Here is a 21198-nt window from a genome sequence, read left to right on the forward strand (position 1 = left end):
TAGCCGCTTTTTTCAAGATCGAACAACAGGGGTCTGTACTAATCAAGTCGAAGGGTAGTGAGGAGGATGAAAAGTTTTATCACGAGGTTGGGTGCCATGAGTTGTCCCTTTTTGCCGTAGTATTAGATCAACTGGGAGCGCTATTGCGCTTGAGTTGACGAACTATTTCAACATTTCATTTACCACACTGCTGAAAGATAGATTTTCCTAATCTTTCTAGTGTTTTCCTTCGGGATTTTTTTCAGGGGAAAAACGCAAAACCCCCTCTTTCTGGTATCACTGCAGGTTTTCAGAGGCCGTTTGTGGTGTTTTCTGAAATTTCCGTTAACAACCACGTTGGTACCCTTATTAGCGTGTCGGAACTGCGTCTATTTCGTTAAACGTCCGAATCAAACATTTTAAAACTCAAAGGTGTTTATTGTATTGATGTAAATGTGACATTTTTGTCAATTTTTGACAAATTAGATTTAATCGTTTCTAAGGAAATAATCATCTTAGTTCCAGAATTTTCACAACTACCTTAGAAAAAAAAAGACAACGTCGGCAGTTCTCAAAATGTGGGGACTGATTTTTCGATATGCTTTTTAGAAAAAACTATTAACCTTTGAAAAAAGTGTTACTAGCATTTTTTGTTGTTCTCTTCTTCAGGAGGCTACCTTCAAATTTTGTTGCAAGCATTCCCTAACACCCTGTATAGAAAGTGTGAAAAATCTAGAAGACCAAAAAATCTTAAAACTGAGGAAAATGTTGAATTCTGGCATATCCGAAGACTGATATTTTTATAACATTTAGAAAATCTGGAACTTCCGGAAAAAATTCTAAACATTTTACTGAATTTGTGAATATGTTCCAAATACTGTGAAAGTTTAAAGTCTTCTCTAAATTTCAAAGATTTCGAGGATTCCAAGGGTGCCAAAAGTCCTAAGTAGTGTGTTAATACTAAATTGTTATACGTGCCCTTGCTAATAATGACGTTATCAAAAAAAATTATATGGAAAAACTGACTATGAAGATGAAAAAAAAAGGATTCTCAAAGTTAAAGTTGATAATAATAATTTTTCGAAGTTGTATTTGTTCGACTGTACTTTAGAGGCTAGGGAAGTTCTGTCGAAATAACTTTCAACCAATTTTTTTATAACTGTATGTCTATCGTTAGTTTCCACTTGTTTAGGTACCTCTGTTCAAGTTTCTGCAACCATGCCTGCAACCTGCAGTTTATAGGAACTTTTTACAGAGTAACCAAATTTAATATGTCAGTATGTCACCATGTCGATGTTGATATTTGCTGGTGATGTTTGGTCTACGCATCTAACCCCGTCGAAGTAACGATCGTGGCGTCACTGCTTTTTGACAGATCTCTCTTTCACTCACTTGTCATTATCGTAACAGTTTCCTGTAATTTTCTGTAATCATAAAAACTCTATTTGTTTATTTTTAAAAACTGTGTTTTGTTACACGAATGCTTCGAACATTTTAGTCCATATTTTATGGTTGTAATAATTTATAAAACGGCTCAATGTTTTATAAAATCCAAAAATATTGCTTTTGCTCCAAGCTCGTCGCAAGAGGGAGCTCCATCCACCGCCACCTATCGCCGTTTTCGCGTTCATTTTCTTGGTGACGTGCTGGCAGCCGGTATGTGAGACTCCTCATCCGCTCTTGAAGAACCCAACCTAAACATGGCGTCTGACGGTGACGATATTATAACCGACCAGGAAAAAGTGCGAATAGCGTCCGATTTCATCCTCCATTCGCCCCCCGGTGAATTCAATGAAGTGTTCAACGATGTCCGCAAGCTTCTAAATAACGACGACCTTCTCAAGGAAGGCGCCAGTGGGGCTTTCGCCCAATACAACAAAGATCAACTCACCCCGGTTAAAATCGAAAACGCCGAACACTTGGTGCTAATCACAGAATACAACGACATAGGGAACAACAGGTTCTTTGACCCAAGAAGTAGGCAGAGCTTCAAGTATGACCACCTTAGAAAGGAGGCTTCGGACTACCAATCATACACGCCGGACCCCCAAGCGGAGCCCTGGCGCACCGCGCTGGATGCGGAGTTTATTCAGTACACCAAGAACCATTACAAGGTAAGGCGACAAGGGCCAGAATTCGATTTCTATTGGCAAAAAATGGTGATTTAAGGATTGCAAGGGTTAATGACTTGGGTTGACAGTGCGCCAAGGATGCATTGACATGCATTTCAATGCAGTCTAGTGAAGGTATGGTCAAAGTTTTCGATGAGTAATGGTAAATGTCAAAAGTGACGTAAATGACGTTTTAGCAATGACAGCACAACCTACCTTGATGCAGTGTTTTTTCACAAGTAAATCATTTAATTTATTGTTTAAAGGTCTGTGTAAGGTTTGCAGTCGTTGCTTTATAAATATTAAGAAGTCCTATTTTTTTTATAAATGTAATAAATTATTTCATAATTTGATAACGTAGACTGAAGCTATGATGAAACTTTCGTGCTAATATGAAATCATGCTTTTTTCAAATTTGCGGTAAAAGCTAACCTCAATTATATCATTATTAATTTTACAACCCATACTAATAGTACTACGCGCATCACGTCCTCAATACATATGCAGAAAGAACGGTTCGTTAGATAATTTTTGATAATTTCATGCACTAACCTAAAATATTTAGTTGCAGATAGTGCTATGTTCACTCATTTACAACTTATTTACTCATAAAACAGTAACTAGTGATACAAAATAAACAGTTAAAGCGTATGATCACATCAGTTTTATATAAGATAAGAAAGTGATGTAACTGTCATTTCAGGAAAATGGCATTTCAGACTTTTTTTTCTAAAGACAGTTTTAAGCCACAAATACGGTGTCTAAAAGCTATTGCGCTGCCAACGCCTGTTACTTCAAGCTTCATCGTTAATTTTAAAAAAGACTTAACGTAAAACAGTCCTCTAGCAACATTTGAAATTTGATATTAAAAACATTGTGTTTGACAAAATCATTATTTTAAAAATAAATTTCATGGCATACTAGAGCACTTTTTTATATGCCATGACGTCATAATGACATCCAACCAATTTAAGATGTTTGAATGATTGAATTTATTTTATTACAAGTTTTACACTCGTGTCAATATATCAGACGTAATTTTATAATACATAATTTATACATATATCTAATCAAATCAAAATTAGACAAATTCTTTATTATATCGCAGAAATTCCACTTCTCTAATTTAGTGATCAAATCACTTTGACGTGACGTTGGAATCATGCCACGACAATAATAAAATACGTAGTGGCAATGGACGTTGCGTTACACCCAGTTAATATCATTATTAACGCAGCATGAGCTACATAATTTTTATGAGCCTAATTGAAACACGACAATTTTCACCGAGGACGCACAATTTGATTAAATTTTTGTAATCGCAGTTTTATTATACGCTGCAAATAAAACAGAATTCATTAACTCCTAGTTTACAGCCTGCAAATCTCCTAATTTCCATTTAATAAAGACGACGTAGTCAAAACTGAAACTGACAGAGTAATAAAAGGAGATCTAACGCATCGAATTTACATTTTATTGGAGCTGTTACTGCACCAGTGCCTAACGCATCCACACCGATGCGGCGTATTTATAGATCTGTGACATGGAGATGGTTATTTGCGTATGCTAACATTCTCGGTATATGCGAAAGGGCTCTTCATTCTAAAGTTTAATTTGTTGCTCATAGTACACAAGTTAGACACTGCATTACTTCGAAGTGGTTTTGCTTGTTGAAAGCTCGGGGGTCAGATACAATGCCACTAATGGAGTTGTCAAGTTCGCATAGTTCAAGAAAATGACCGCTCACAGATCAGATCTAGATAATTGTTTCAAAGGATTTTCGTTAAGTTTTTTTTTTTCACTCTCAAGTTATCTTACGCGTTAAGTGAATAAATTCGAGATTTTGCAATGTAATCAGATGTTCGATAGGAAAGTATAAATATTTGATTCAAGTGATAATTGATTGATAATTTTAGAAACAAATGGAATATCTAGATGTTGTAAAGCTCTCAAAACTGCTTGTTCTGATTAGCGATTTGTCACCATAAAGTAAACAGAAAAGGCAGTCATGACTTCAATTTATTGCATTTTTATAGGGTATGTTCTAGGAAATATCAGGCAACAATTCTCAAGTTCCAATTCGATGTGGTTCACTCATGTGACGTGTCGCTTCTTATCGATTACATTTCAAAGACAAGCACTTTGAAGCGTCGCCCAACGTGACTTAATTTAATTTATTTAATTTTAAAAAAACATTTGCAACATAATACAACAGAGAAGCCTGGAGCACAAAGCGGAGACTTTATTTTCAATTCAACAAAAACCCTGATAATACTTAACACGATTGTATTTTTTTGGGGAGCCGTAAACCGTTTGTGGAATAAATTTGTGCGTCATTGATTCAGAGTCACATTATTTCTCGCTTCTGTAATCTCGGGTAGGGTTAACACCTCTTGCTTATTTTCGGGGATAGATTACAAAAAGCCAACACGAATAAATCTATTGACTTCCAGAACACTAAATTTACACAATGAAAGTCTAAAAAGAAATTATTTAAATCCGAAAAAGTTGCGTTATTTTGTTGATCTGTTCTTTGTTTTCGGTGTTATTCCCGAAATTACTGTATACTTTAAGGCTAACGTGTATATGGTTAAATACCAACCAAAATTTGTTCGTTCATCTTCAACATTTTGATGACGTCATCTCAATTTTTTTAAGATTGTTGATGTTTAAATCTTAAACAGTAAAATGCTTTATATTTAGTTCATTACTCGGCTTTTATTTTTACCGTAGAAATTACTGAATCAATTGCTCTGAAATTTGGCACATGCTTTGAGTTAATCGTCAACGTGATATTTCGCTAAGCAGTATTTGCATTTTTATCCCTATTAAAATTTAGATGTCGTGACCTTAAAAGTTTGCTATATAAATACATTTCTCCGAATATCAATCTTGCAAATAACGTGTTCCGCGTAGCGGAGTTAAGACCATCTTTTGAAATATGTCGGACAACTTTGCCGAATATAATTATTCTCATGTGAGGTGTGGCAAAAGGATTATCAAAATTTATGGACCACTATGTCAATTAGCTTTCCGTACCGCTAACAACATGGATTAATTAATCGAAATGTTTATAAAAATAAGTTTCTTCAAGTGAGGGCGTTTGTCTTTTTTAATAAATCGGACACCAAAGTTTAGATAAAGTTCGACAAAAGATACCACTTTGACTTCATAAAATTCAATAAATATTAGCAAAATGTCACATTATTATTTTTGTTACTTTTACAGTCTTTCCAGGCAACCGATTTATTGTAGCCCACTATGTTGCACGCGTAAAAATTATCGCAAGTTGAGTGGCTATTAGACCATATCTTTCGTCGAACTTTACTACGTTCAACGCTAAAGTTCCATTTATTTTGGCCTCACTAAGATCAAGTACTTCGAACCTACCCGTTGGTCTCTTTGCCGATGACACAAAAGGGATGTTTACTTACAATCAGATTTTTCTGTTTTATTCTGTATAACAAAAAAATCTGACATGTATCAAATCACGCCCCAGAGAGTGAGAAAAGTAATGTTTAAACTGTTTTAATCAATTTTTACTTCTCGATCGTAAACTAAGGAAGTATAGCAATAGGATCTACTCGGCGAATGGCTCCTTTCATGTTTTCTCAACGATTCTGAACCAATAGAGTATGAAAAAGAAGCCCCCCGTTTCCATTTGTCTGTCTATGTCGATTTTTATTAGACAAATATTCTCCGAAACTACGCACAGTTTTTTGTCAAATTTTAGATGTAGATTTTTTAGGAATATCGTGTAGAAAACGCTAGCCTAAATTTGTTCAATCTTCCCACCAACAATTCGATATTCTCCTGTACATGGTTTAAATTGAATTTATCACTATTACTTAACAATTTTTGTGCAATATTTTCCGCGTTTCCCATCTTTATCGAATGTTCTTTTTACATTGATCGGCATTTGCCATATTTTTACTTCCCGGGCGTAAGCGACCGGCTACTTTCATGTTTTCTCGACGTTTCAAGACCCCAAGAACTTTAAAAAATAGGTTTTCCGTTAGCGATTGTCTGTCGTCCGTCTTTCTGTCTGTTAAGGCTATATCAATTTGATAAAATGATATAGTATTGTACTAATGGTTTATGAATCTTGCCCTTTAGACACATAGTACGAACTTCAGTAAGCGAAATCGTAGTCTAGTGGTGGCGCGCTTACTTCGCAGATGAGAGGTTTTGGGATCAATGCCGGCGGCCCTCATTTTTTTTTATTGATCAAATCACGAATGGTTGATCCTATTTTTTATTTTTCACTTGCAGAGCTGTCGTAAAATAAGATTTTCCAAAATCAAATTTTATAATTTTTCGAAAAAAATGCATTTGTTGTATTTGACGGGCCGGGGAAGTTCTGTCTAAGTAATTTTTATGTTTGTAAAAGTATATCAGGGGAATTTGAAGTATATGTAATAATAAATATGTAGACATCGTGCACTCTAAGATCGACACAGTGAACTTTTGTAACGTAAGGGTACCTGTTTAGAGTAGTGCCTACTAGTTTCATTCGCATTCATGCTAGCGTGTTGACCAATTCACTTAAGTTTATGTTTCTCTGTGTTATTGTTTGCAATTAAAAAAAAAATGTTTAAAAAACCAGCCTCTTCTGAAATGTGCATGTTATGCTGCTGACTGACAGTTCGTTGTCAGATTCTGATGACTCACCATGTTGAACTTAAAATGATCCATCTCTATGTACACAAAAATATTTCAAGTAAATCTACTACTGTTTAAAATGTTTGTATGGAGATTAACCTTTCGTTTATCTGAAAATGACTAAGAAGTGAAATATTCGATTTTTTTATATTTGTTTGCTAATAAAATTCTGATTACTATGAATAACTCTCACTGTGCCTTTATTTCTTAGACGTAATATATTTATTTTATTTATTCTCTAAATAAAAAGATTGGCAGATAAAATATATTTTGAAACAACCTGGACTCAATCATACCTATTTTAGTTTCACCAGAGAAGAATTTAGTTTTTTGAATAACACTGTGTTTTAAAAGCATATTACTATTATTACTATTTCTTGAGAGAGAGGTTAAATTAATTTAGTAGATTCTCTATTGCCAAATTAATTTCCTAACGAGTAGAAGTTCTGAAGGAATTTTGATCAGTTCGAGATCAGTTTAGATGAGACATCCTCTGCGCTTAAATTTTTAATTACAGTAATTCTTCCATTTCAGGAGAACAGAATAATTTAACACTTTTTACGTCTCGAGCGTAAGCAAATTATACTAATAAAATATTATAAAATACAAAGAATTGTAAAAATTCGTATTCATCTCCATCAAAAATCTGGTGATATCTGAAAATTTTGCTAAATAAATCCTATTTCAAAAGTGCCAAATGAATGCTTCTGTGAATAAAAACAATATAAATAATACTAGTCACAGTGTAAGAAGAAAAGAAAGGTCCATGGTGGAATCGAACAGGTGTTCCAATCTCGAGATCATATGTACCAAGAAACGCTCAGGCAAAGACGAAATTGTATTTTTGTAATAACCAAATTTTAAAAAAAAAAACTTCCAGGGCTTGATGCTCCAGCATCACAAGCATCCCTATCTGGCTGGACGCCTTACAAGTACGGACAATGTAAAATATACATATTTACAGCAGATAACCAACGGGAAAAAATAGCCTTTCAGCAACATACGTAACTTAAAGTGTACATGTTTGTACATCAGTAGATCACATAAAAATGTCGAGTTTCTTGCCTCAAAACAAGAGGACTAAATTATTAATAAGCGTCAATCGAACAAAATGTTTTGAGTGTTATTATTATTATATTTCTTATTTTATCATTATGTTATTATTATAAAGACGTGCGTATTCTCACATTTTCGAGAAAATAGGGTGACTCGTTCTTAATTTAATCAATAAAAAACGAGATAGTGGTTAAGTTTATTAAATTTGTTTTATCTAATGAAAAAAAAGAAATGTCCCGCCCGCTAGTTTCATCCCGTCGACCAAGGGTCTGTAAAGCAGAAACTTTCCCACTGAGCTACGCCAGTTGTAACAAGGTTGCGTCTTATGTTGGTAAAGAATAACGTGAATTAAACAACTTAAAACAAACGTAGTAATAATAAACAAAACAAGATAAGATTCGTAAACCACAAATACAAAAGTATATTATTTCATACAAAATCGGTAATGTTAATTATACAATATAATGAGCCGACGCCATCAAATTATTCTTAATATGCATACAAAATTTGATAACAATCGGTCTAGTAATTTCGGAGTTTATCTGAATAATAAAGATCGCGACAGACGGACGGACCAAAACAGGAAACTACTTTTTCGTACTCTAGAGGTCATAAAACGTCGAGAAAACATGAAAGTGGCCAGTCGCCCGATAGACTTAATTAGAGTACTTCCTTAGAAGAATGCTTACACTCAGGAAGTAATAGAATTTGTAGAATTAAATTTTTATAGACCAATTTTTTTTACCATGTTTTACCAATCTTGAAATTTGATTTAACGGACAAATTTAAGAAAAAAATATGTAAATGGGGAATTGAACCTAAATTTTCTGCACACATTGCTGGTTACATTGTAGGAGTACAATGAATGCGGTAGTTAACAAAATGCGTGGAATGTATGACCTTCACTGGTATTTGTGTAGGCCTTCGATCACACATTTTTATGTGTTAATTCACAAAAACACATTACTTATCTAAAAGATACTCTGTATAACGAAATTGCTCCTTGAAATTTTTTTCCTTACTTAAGTAGAGACTTATCGGTCTGTATAATCAAATTAACAAATTGAATTGTTTTCAAGGACGGCGTCTGCAGCGTGTTCGGTCGCAGTCAGCCCGGTAGTCCCATCACCTTGACCGCCTGCATCGAGGACCACCAATTCCAACCGAAGAACTTCTGGAACGGCCGGTGGCGATCCCAATGGGCAATAACCCTGAACGGGTCGACGGCCGAAGTCCGAGGCATCCTCAAGGTGCAAGTTCACTACTACGAAGAGGGCAATGTTCAGTTGGTCAGCTCTAAAGAAATCAAAGAGACGGTGTCGGTATCGAACGAGGTGCAGACGGCAAAGGAGATCGTTCAGCTGATCGAGAACGCCGAAAACCTGTACCAAACCGCCATCTCCGACAACTACCAGACGATGTCTGACACCACCTTCAAGGCCCTGAGGAGACTGCTGCCGGTGACACGCACGAAGATAGAGTGGAACAAGATCGTGTCATATAGTATCGGTAAAGAACTGAAAACGCAATGATCCGGTGGACGGAGTGTAACGAGATCGAACAGAGCGGCTACCTTGCGCCTTCTTGTTATCGCTTAGGAGTGTTGTGTACATACGGCCAGATCTTGTTAAGTTTATGACGAGGCAGGGATAGCCAGACTTCTATTAGTCTAATAACCACTTCTGCATTTGACTACGTAGCGATTATTTCTGGTTCACGTGGCGAAGCCCCGGTTTTAGTTGTCTTCGTACCGTTTCCGTATTGAGTCAATTATACTACACTTAGATCAAAGAACCTATTTTCTAATGTTTTTACGAGTATTAATAGGATTAATTTACGTCTATCCCTGTTACGGAATGTGCAATATGCTCAGCACAGGAACCGTCGCTTACTTTTAGTTATCGGCTTTATTTTCTATATTATTCTAAATAACTAATTAATTCCTAATTTTACGATAATGTATTGTCTTCTTTATTCAAGGAAAGATTGGATTTTTATTTGTTATTTTGTATGTTGTACTATAGGGATTTTCCATCTGTGTGACGAATAGGATTGGTCTATAAGTCGCTAAATTGCTGCCCTTAAAGATGAAAATAATTTATATCTTGTTAGAGTCAACCGTTGTATGGGTTATTTTTAAATAAAAAATATTGTAAGTAGAAAATTGTTTCAAGGGGAGAGAGAGGGAGTTCTTATCTTTGATAAGCGTGTTTGCATTTGAAAATTATCATTATATTTTATTAGGAAATTGATATCAAATAATCAATGATGAAACGCTGGCACCTACATTAGGTGATTAACTTATTTGTTCAAGATCTTATCTTTGTTTTCGCTTTTCATTTCAGAGAAACAAATTCAATAAATTTTATTCCTTATTGGGTTTTCCTTTTATTCTGATTGTTCACACTTCAAAAAAGATAAAAGTGCTAACACAATGTATACTCATCTCTGCACTTTAAATTTCGAAAAAAATTGTACACAAGCAAATTGTATGTTTGTGGTCAGAAATTTTTTCTGAAATTTCATGTGTTGGTGGTGTCAGTAATTTAAACCACAAAGCACATTGACAAATATTTAATATTAGCAGTTCTGGAAATTACTACATACAAAAAAATGTATTCTTCAGGGAACACATCTCGAAACAATCCAGAGATAATTTATTAATATTTTCATAGATTTAAGTCATCAATCATGCAGTAGCTGAAAACTTGGTCATAGACTGCACGTTACTCATTTGCGTGTATAACTGGTTGTCTACACGCATTTAGTATGATTTAAAATCATTTGTTGAAATGAACAGCACAATTCAAGTTATCGGATCAAGCATTAAGCCCTTGAAGAGGCTCTAATAAAGGAGCAAAACGTTGACTTAAAAACAAACACCTATTCTGGGGCCCACTCCTTGGAGAATGAATAATATTTACAATTTACAGGACGTTCAATCAAAATCAGGTGGTCCCGGGAAACTCTCGGAATATTTCGAGGACACATTTTCAAATTCAAGTCGTAAGGAATTATTAATTCTGTAGGAAAATATTAAACCTGAAACGTACTATTATACCTGTAAGCAAATATGAAAGCTGTCCTGTTTTTCGACTCCACGAGGACATTAATTTAACAAATAATAATTTTCAAGGTCTTTCTCTCCAAAGAGACCTATATTTTAGATTAGTTTAAATGAACACAAATGAACTATTAATAATCTCAAGCGAGAAGAAAGAAGTATGAATTGTAGAGAATGTAATATCTAAGATACAAACGTCCAACATCGTGAATTAAAAATGTTTGATTCTGAATAAGTGAATTTTCTTCACGTGTTTTTTATGAACATCTACGTTATTGCTAATTTCACTTAGAATCACGAACCGTTAAAAATCGTTATTTTTACAAACTATAAAAGAAAAATAACACGTGCTGATGGGATCGTCAAAGTTTTACATATTTCAGATTAAAAATTCGCTGATTAACTGGTCCTACAGTACTTCCATCAGTTGAAGGGGACAGTGACGTCGAATACTATTTATTTTGTTTAAACAATTGCCCTTTTTATAAAATTACAAACTAAATTTAAACTACTGTGGTTATCGAATTTGAATTAAAATTTCGCACTGAAAAAAATTAACAGCGGCTCGCATTTGAATCATTTGAATTTAAAAAAAAAATCAATCCAGAAAATCGTTAAACATAGGCAACCATGTGCACGTTTAGTTCTTTTTGGGTAGTCGGTAGCTCTCCTAGGGAATTTTCTATTGAGAGAGTTGGTAGAAGTTGATTTGGTGGCTAGAGGGGCGAGAGGCGTCACTTTTGGTTTGGTTGTTGTGAGCTATGTTAAGTTTAGAGTTGGTTTGGTAGTTAATAAAAGGGAGGAAGCCCTTATTTAACGAAAATTAATCGTAACGACGATGACGCGACGGTTTTCCCAACACGCATAACTAATTCTTGCAGTTTTTCCAAGCGGAAACATGCGAATTTTCGACCGACGCTAACACGTGATATAAATTTGTTTTATTTTTTGTAAATTCACAGTTCATGTTAGGATTTTAATCGTTAACTAGTTCTAACATCATTTAACAGTCTTGAGATTTGTTCAGATAACCTACTTGCTAGGAAATTTCATGAGATTCACTTAGTCAGGTGTCATCCTTTGTTTACCAAATTATGAATAAGGTTTCTGGATACTTATACTTAAGTGTTACATTACAACACTTCTTAATTCTTCACACAAGATTGCTAATAGTTCATTTAAGGCAGTTAAACTTAACCTAACGTTGTCCCACTGGGAAAAGACCGTGGAAAGTGCAGTAGAATTCATAATATCGTGCACTGAGGTACGAGGGGATTAAAAATTTCTCCCCTTAAGCAGTTATTATCATCATATCATCATGACATCACCGAGACATTTTCTCCCAACGTGGAAAATTACATCACCGAGAAGCTTTTCTCGCCACGCCTGATATATGTATTGTGTTGTTTGTTTATCATGTGTTTGTTTGGGATAAGCTGAGGACAGTCCACGGTATAAACTCTCAAAGCTAATGGTTTTAAGTAACCAGTCACTTGGATCAAGGCATCATTTATCATAATGTAAATTCTTTGTTTGAATCGCTGATAAAGTGTGGCATAATTTAACATCAGGTAAATTATTTGTTCTGGCAGCGGCTATGGGAAAGCGTATTTTCAAACCAAGAACATGTTTGAACTGTAAAATCTTATTGAACAAATAAACAACATTGTGGGTAATGGGGGACGTGGATTTTATTTCTTTGATTTAGACTATTATTTGCACGACGCCACAGGATTGATCGCATTTCTAGGAGACATATTTTTGACGCATTTTTTTTTAACGACGCATTCATCCGATGCCATTTTGAACCTCTAGATTGCCGCTATGTTTTTTGTGTTTGTTAGGGGGTAAACGATGGCGCACAATGCAGCTGGATAACTTCACTTTTTAAAATTAACCGATAACTCGAAAGGGCATAAAATATTAAACTCAATAATTTTGTTAGCTTTGGAATTTTTCACGTTAGGATACAATTTTTCTCTATCTTACAATTTTAGCCTCAGCGATCTTCTTTGTTGTAAAATTTAAATTGAACGTAAATTTTCATACTCTGCAGTTCCTAACCTCACATAACTTTTTGTCCGCACAAGTTTTATTTCACACCAGATCTTTTTTGCTTTTATAAATCTTTGCTAGTTTTTTTTCATGTAAATATTTTGTTGATTATTGCTTCCGTCATATGAATTGTCTGATGTCCAATCTTAATCTCAGATAAGAATTCTTTGCTGTTTAAATAATTTCACGAGAGTGTATGGCGAATTCAAATGTTTATTGCTCTTTTTAAAACTTTAATACTTGTTCGACTGTAATTGATATCAGAGTTATGGAAATTGAACATTTAAATGGAATTGAGGTAAATAACACAATAACACGTGGTAGAAGCGGAGTGCGCGGTTGCTTGTCGAGCTGGCGGTCGCGCCATCTACACAAAGGATGCAGGCCTATAATCGAAGCCAGGGACGGTCGGGATGACGTGACGCTGTCGACTTGGCCCAATAGTCGAGACCCAATCACCAGTTTGCGACCATAACGGCCTGCTCGTTTAGGCACGTTTCTTCGTGATAGAGGGGAGCTGGGCGGCAGTGCTTGCGATAGAATAGAATCACCGTCGTGGGTAGGAGAACAGCCACGACCAGGAACCCCAAACTCCGCTCGTGCTACAACGCCCCCTATGGGTAATTTTGCTGTGCTCTAGAATGAAATTGAGATGGTTCGATCGTCACACTCTTATACTGCTCTGGTGCCGCTGCCGCTGCATAGTTTTTTATTAAAATGTTGTTCCCTTGTTGACTGCCATAATTTTAAATTTACGGCCAGACGTCCATAATAACTTGTGTATTTGCATCCTGTTACTTTACTTCAGATTTTTTCTTTGTTTTGTTAAATTTGTGATATTCAGATATTTGCATTCAGAACGTTTAATTTAATTTTTCGTTTGTTGTCATTGGAGGAATAAATAATTTTGTGTCCTCCATATATTTTGTATTTTATTTAGCGGTACTTTTCCAACGTTGGGGTCCACCACTTGCATCTGAACGCATTCCGACAAAAAAAACACACAACGTAGGTTCCATTTTGTTAGACGATCACTACCAAGGACAAATTTTTAATTTTTTTTTAATTTTTCGAGCGCTTTCAATTTTTTTTTCACATGTCAATTTAAGGCGGGAAGTTTGGGTTACCACACTACCAATTTTTAGAAATGTCATTTCGCTTTAACTATAACAGTACAAAATGCAAGTGACCACAGGGACAGGAAGCGAGGGCATTTTCGGAATTCTGCCTGTTTGCGTTCCAGTCCCTTTTCACCCTAAAACGAGGGTGACATTCGTCTGCTTCCCTACACGCTCGAGACAATGAGCCTATATTATTTTATTTATTTAATATAGTAATTTCTAAATTTTTCAAATGCGGATTCGCGATGTGGTTCCTTTTTTCTCTCAGCGCAAAATTTGAATTTCAAATCAGGACACCACAACTCTTTTGGTAATCCTTTGAACGTATGAAAAATATATTAAAAATAAAGTGTGGAAATTAATAAAATATTGATTAAAATTTCAATTACAAGTGAAATTCTTTTATGAATTTGAAAGAGGGAGAATTAAACAATATTTGTTGTTGTGATAACATTACATAAATTGGCCAAAATTTTAATTTATAATTCGTTGTCTCTTACGCATATTTTGTTTGACTGATGGTGATGGAATATTGTAAAGTAGAAGAGCAATTATTTTTTTCGTATTCACTATAACATATACACTCTTTCTGGGTACATACTTCATTGCCAGAAACTGAGGTCAAAGAATAATTTAATGCTTTCCACGACAGATGTTGAAAAACATGCAGCCTGTGTCCAGTATATGACTAAATTTCATTTAGAATTAAGATAGAAGCAGTTGCTTTATGCTTTGTTAAGAATATGTTTCCAAAATATATAACGATTGTCATTTAGTAAGGGTCTAATAACGGCATTTATAATTTTCTAAAAATTTCAGGTGCAATATAATGTACCCTAAAATCGCGCGTATAGTCCGCGGACTATACGTTGTTTTTCCTGACGCCGGGTGCGGACTATATGCGAGGGCGGACTATACGCTGTAGGAAAACCAACAAAAAATTTAAACGCAAAATAAACATATTCATTGGGCATTCTCAATATAAATGAAAAATAAAATATATAACAAAAATAAAAAGATTCTCAAAAGTACCTAGATACTTAAATTTAGGTACCTAAATAGGTAGCAAATATCGAACCTTATTGAACCATACAGACACGCACATTGTCCGCGGATTATACGCGAGGTTGCGGACTATCTGATTTTTAGGAGGGAGATTTAAAAACTGCGGACTATACGTGAGAGCGGACTATGCACGGGGACGGACTATACGCGCGATTTTAGGGTAACGGAATATGAAAAGACGATTCCTGTTTCCATGTCTATAATGGTGCTTTTGAAAAAAATCATTTCCTACTCTACTAAACCGATTTAAGATAACACATAAAGATGTTGAAACGTTTATTTAATTAGGATTACTTTCAGATTTTCGTTCCACTTTATTGCCCCAGTAAAGACTAGAAAACGTTAATCAGATTTATTTATTCTTATTAAATCAATCTTAATGCTTAGATCATATAATAAATTATTATATGATCTAAGTCTTAATGTAAAAATACAATTTAATTTAATTATAATTAAATAATTAAGCAGAGGCGCTACCTGCGATTCCTACGCTGTAACAATCATCGCTGCAAACTGTGCCGACCATTGATCTAATAAAAGAGTGGATAGAGCCTTGTATACGTTTCCATACGCGAACGAGTGTAATCAACATAAGAAAGAAATAGCTAGAGCGGTTATGCATCAGTGGAGAAAGGACGGCTGACCACGTATCACGTGCTGGGTGGCAAGAAACGCTTGATTTGAATGGGAATTAATACGTTTTCTTACGAATTTGTTCAAACAATCAATTATAACAAACGTCTGTTAATGAAAACTATATTTTTACAGTTTACATTAAAATTATGTGTAATGTGAAACAACAAAAATCATGTTAAGTGGTGGAGATAGTCTTTTAATAAAATGAAATGTATAGAGAATCTACAATATATTACGAATTCAGTTAGTACAATAATCTTCTACAAGTTAACTAATCTTGTAGTGTATGTTCATTGGTAATTCTGAAATTTTTGGGAAAAAAGTAATTAAACTTTCGATAAAAGTGACAGGGTGCCTAATTAAATTAAACATACTAAATTGTGTGGAATTTAACTAACTAAAATCTATTTTCTAAATCCACGTACAAATAATTAAAACAATAATCAATAGATATAAAATTCCCTCTTTTTGTAGAAATAATCCGTTTTTTTCCTAACTCGGAATGTTTAGGGAATCTAACAAATTTTTGAAATTATTTACGAAATCCTTCGTCTGTGTATGTGATTATTACCTATGAAATGAAACAGGATTGCTTTATTTGCACGTTCTATTCAATTATACGCACAACACGATTTCACGATGTTTAACAAATAGTCCAATAAAATACAAATTAAGAAGACTGTAGACATTTAATAAGGCAACTTGAGCCTAAAAAACGTAAATTTGCAAAAATACACCTTCAAACACCATGCGACAGCACGAAAGAAACATCCAGAAACAGTGCTCTGCAGTTTCGCGGCAATGTTTTGCCACCCAAAGAGCTCTATCTCTGTCCCACTGTGTTGACAACGCGCGTCTCTCTCTAAGTTACTTCCATATAATATTATTTCTATGGTGCCGACCTACCCCTTCTATGACCAAGATCGTAGAATATTTAACCAATACAAAAATTTTGCAAATTATGGCGGATAATTTGAAAGGTAGCAGGTGAATTTTAAAATAACAATAAAAAACACCATTTACTATTCGTAACTGAGTCCTATAATTCAAACAATCCATCCACAATCGCGTAGAAGTAGGTCAACATCACAAATACAAACGGTTATCAGTCAAACACCATGGGTGTTACTTTGTACCATTTTCCCATGAGTGGGCCTTCCAGAGGTGCCTTATTAGCTGCGAAAGCCGTCGGTGTACCCATTGATGTCCAACATCTAGATTTAATTGCAAAAGAACATTTAAAACCAGAGTTTATTAAGGTAAACGAAATTTGAGGTTATGTTTACATATTTTTTACATTGTAATGTTTTTGCAGATCAACCCGCAACACACAGTACCTACATTAGTTGATGGAGACTTTGTGGTGTGGGATAGTCATGCCATAGGCCCCTACTTGGTACGCACATATGGAAAAGATGATTCCTTGTACCCCAATGACCCAAAACAGAAAGCAATAGTTGATCAACGGTTGTACTTTGATTGTGGCACTTTGTACCCCAGAATACGCCAGATCTGTGTTAGTAACTTAGCCCCGTAAAATTAGTATCGACGCTAATAACGTTTTTGCAGTTTCCAGTACTGTTTCAAGGGGAGGAGGAGATTTACGATGAACACAAAACCTCCCTAGATGAAGCTTTAGGCTTCCTGGATGTATTCCTCGAAGGCAATGATTTTGTAGCTGGAAAAAATTTGACAGTTGCTGATTGCTGCTTAGTAGCTTCAGTGTCAAGTATTGTTGTAAGTAACAAAATACTTAGGTTGTTGGTTGTACTAAATGAGTCTGTAGTCTGTAGGGTGGGACATTACTCCATATTCAAATGTTAATTCCTGGGTAGCTCGCTGTGCTCTAACCATTCCAGATTATGCCGAAAGCAACCAGACGGGCGCCAACCAGTATGGGAAAGCCGTACGAAGTAAATTAGCACCAGGTCAAATTTAGGTTACTCATCCTTTCATACTTTTTGATAAAGAAATAGACGATTTTGAGTACATTTTTTGTTTTTTTATTTTATATAGTTGCATTTACAGTTCTGAGAATTCGTTCCGTTATTGTTTGCCTCGAACTGAATCATTACTATCAAAAACGTAACAATCGCATTGAAAATACGAAAGATTGTTTTTCGGTTAACGTCGAAAAATCGTGCGGCTGAAAAATTGGGAAAGTTATCACTAACCACGTTTATAAGTGACCGTATTTCTTCATTTCCGTTCCTCGTGACGTTCAAAAAACGATTTTGTAGTTTGTGTGCTATGGAGACGATTTTGTCGACTTCGTTTCTAATTGAATCGCAGAGAAAGATATTAGCGAAAGTAAACACCTTAAATGGGAATAAATATTTCATAAAAAAAGTTTTTACAGAAACTTACAAAGTGCCACAACAGAAAGGTAACGGCGTATGCAATAGTGGTGGGGGTATTTTTTCGTTGGACGAAAATGGATTCCAGATGTTGCAGGGTTTGTAAGCTCGTGAAACAAATCATTAGTAACATTGGCCATCCAAATAAATGGTTAAAAAGATCACTAGTCTCTTTCAATATGCAAATGTTGTGATTCGTTTTTCGAATATCATTTTTTGAGAACAGTTTTTTTGTCTGAAATTTCGAGAGTATCCTCTTGTTATACTGATACCTCACCAACAGCATTTGCAGTAAAGTATACATAACAAAATAAGTTAAAAACTGGGAATACATTTGCAGGTATTCAACAGCGTATTGTTTATAAAAGTCTAAACCCATTAATCGAGAATAGGTCCAAGTTTCATGGACCATCATTGCAATGTAAACGGTGTTTGCTACCACGAAACTTAGGTATCGTGTTTCTTCAGAAACATTCTCGCACTGCGTCATTTTTAAATTTTTTAGCACTCTACACCATTTTTCTTTTTTTCGTAGGGTTGTTAAAATTACACATATGTTCAGACTATACAGAAAAACGTCTAAAAAAACCTGGACAATAAGTTTGGCCGTATTTAGCTTTAAGTAAGATGGGTGTCTGTATATTCCAGATATAATAACTCCTAGTGAGTAAAGTCCAATTATAAAGATTACGTAGGGTAGTGAAGGTAGTGTCACTTTTTCTCCTTCTAATGTTCCAGGTGTCATTGCCAGCAGTCCTCCTATTTTAAACACAATTTTTAGCAATTTGAAACTCATTTTGTGGTGCTGAACTTGTTTTGTGAACTTAAGTCACTGGCCAGTAGTTGGAGCAATCAATATTGGAAGTGCTAGCTAATTAATAACCGGATTTATTTGGTTTCAAAAGCACAAAATAGAATGCGTTTAAATCTTTGATTATAGTTAAGGGTAAAATACTGTGTTGGAGGTAAATCGTGTCTATGTTTGTTCCTGTTTCATTAGTTTTCTTTTTTGCTGACAATAATACAGTGTTAAGGGGGTGTTTGTTGAGTAAAAAACAGGAACTAGAAATAAACAATTTCTGCTTTCGTTTTATAAATTAGAGATGTTTTCATAAATCAAAAAAAAGTCTAGCACTGTCGTCTCATTGTTGGAAATCTTTCCATAGTTAAATAATCTAAGCGATCATCTTAAAATCTTAAATGTCCCTTATGTCGCAGTGATTTCGTAGGTAATATTTTTAAATGTGTTCCTTATATAAGTTAATAATATAAATATAATAATAAATAAAATAATTTTCCATTCTAGAAAATTGAGGACGTCATGTCCAAAAATTATTAAAGCTCTGTCAATAATACGTTCTGAAATGCATATAACATTGATTTTACTTCAAAAACGTCGGAAATTGGTGTTAATAGTAACAGTTCAGATTTCTAAACTTCGTAATGTATAAATTTTAACACTTCTGAAAATCTAAAATGTAATCTAAAAATAAACGGACTTATTTCTCAGCTGAGAAAACTCTCCAACTTTCAAAAATGAAATCAAATGTTATAAATAGATACAAATATGTATTGGGATATCACAAATTTAAAACGCACTAAGAATAAAGTCATTAAAGTAACTAGATGGTAATACTCAAATTTTTACGGTGGAGTAGCGATAAATATAAATATGGACAGACGAGCAAAAACAAAGTTGAGTAGCGGGAGCACGGTATAGCGACAGCAGCGCGAAGGGCGTCTCTTCCCCAAGGTCTATCTGCCCTTACCACAATCACAATACGCGCCATGAATTTAAATACTGACATTCCTGAGGCTTATTTCCATCCTGCCAAAAGACGCAACCAGCTAGACATCCTGATTCACTAGGGTGGAAAATGCGCTATTACATACAAATATCTACATGAAAATGGCAAGGACAGAGCTCTCAATTTGAGTATGCAGTGCGTTTATTTGATATAAAGCAAATCAGGTATTTATTAAATTATTCATTAATTCAACTTAATGATTAAATAATGCGCATGCCTCCATGTCTTAAAAATAGAACCTCCAAATTTAGTGTGTCGTATAACAACATCAAAGTAAACCCCACAATTCCCCACATCACTCAGACCACGATGTTATTAGCTGATAATTTTCAAAGCCCTTTCTTTCAAAATGGATCAACGTTGAGGATTAGTTTAAATGACGTGAATGAACAAAGTTTTACACATTTCAGATTAGAAGTCATTAATACACTGATACTGTATTAATTACGCTCGTTGCGGAAGACTATTGTATTGATTGCGATGATTTTTTTTATTTTTAATTTTTCAAATGCGGTTTCATGGCGTTTAAACTTACAGTTTCAAATTCACGACACTGCAATACAGTTGATGTTTGCAGTCCCAGCCTTTAAATAAGGTCTTTAAGAAGGTATTGTTTAATTTTCTGGTAGTCTTAGTATTGTTACGGTGAGCGGTAATTGAAAATCGACGTGGGTAAACTCATCAACTTATTTCTCAGTAGTATTAATTTACACGACTAATTATACAGGGATTATGTCCAGAATAATTCCGACTCGACTGGAATGGATTTGACTAGACCCGAATTCTCTCAACAATGACTGCACACTCGTTGACTGCATCCCTCGTTCCCGAAGATGGCCTCTATTTAAATCCATACTTCCCTTCTAGATATTCCGCGATCGAGGTTTTTCTAAAGTACCTATCGTGACTTCCGCTTCCAGGCTTTTCTTTAATAAACACCGCTCGGCCGCCGTCACCGATGATGAGTCACCCATCATCATCGTACAAACTGGAAAGCAACCAGTAAATCAAAGAAATTTCATTTAATTAACCTCATAGTCTTGATTTTTTGTCTTAGGAATCTGCCACTGAATTACCGTTTTTGGATAGTGGTTGGTTGCATCAGAATAACTGGAAAGTATAGCTTTCCGGTCTATTTTCTTCACTAACGTTAATGAAAGAAATAAAACTATTGCTTTTAAATGTACACTTTATTTTCTTTCTAGTCGTCCTTACATAAATTTTATAAATAAATAAATAAATAAATAAATATGTAAATAGTTTTTGTTCGTTTATTCTGTTTTA

At 34.7% G+C, this 21198-nt stretch overlaps 2 protein-coding genes and 1 long non-coding RNA gene across 3 annotated transcripts; 2 read left to right on the forward strand and 1 right to left on the reverse strand.

Moving 5' to 3' along the window:
- The first annotated feature begins 1587 nt into the window (after positions 1–1587).
- On the forward strand, positions 1588–9972 carry LOC135134578 (F-actin-capping protein subunit alpha). Its single transcript, XM_064063278.1, has 2 exons — positions 1588–2093; positions 8888–9972. The coding sequence occupies exons 1-2, from the start codon at positions 1680–1682 to the stop codon at positions 9338–9340; spliced, it is 867 nt and encodes a 288-aa protein (XP_063919348.1). The 5' UTR covers positions 1588–1679; the 3' UTR covers positions 9341–9972.
- Positions 1610–2535, reverse strand: LOC135134579 (uncharacterized). The gene is made up of 2 exons (XR_010281358.1): positions 2307–2535; positions 1610–2122 (listed from the first exon to the last, which is right to left on the reverse strand). It is a non-coding gene; the product is annotated as an uncharacterized LOC135134579 (long non-coding RNA).
- A 6728-nt stretch (positions 9973–16700) lies between the features above and the next one.
- Positions 16701–17740, forward strand: LOC135134043 (glutathione S-transferase 1-like). The gene is made up of 4 exons (XM_064062625.1): positions 16701–17008; positions 17065–17265; positions 17319–17486; positions 17536–17740. Exons 1-4 carry the CDS (start codon positions 16868–16870, stop codon positions 17686–17688), a joined length of 663 nt encoding a protein of 220 aa, XP_063918695.1. The 5' UTR covers positions 16701–16867; the 3' UTR covers positions 17689–17740.
- The last annotated feature ends 3458 nt before the right edge of the window (positions 17741–21198 follow it).

Source organism: Zophobas morio, unplaced genomic scaffold (assembly GCF_036711695.1).
Source record: "Zophobas morio isolate AGI-343-1 ecotype UQ-CSIRO unplaced genomic scaffold, CSIRO_AGI_Zmor_V1 ptg000023l, whole genome shotgun sequence".
Classification (NCBI taxonomy): domain Eukaryota; kingdom Metazoa; phylum Arthropoda; class Insecta; order Coleoptera; family Tenebrionidae; genus Zophobas; species Zophobas morio.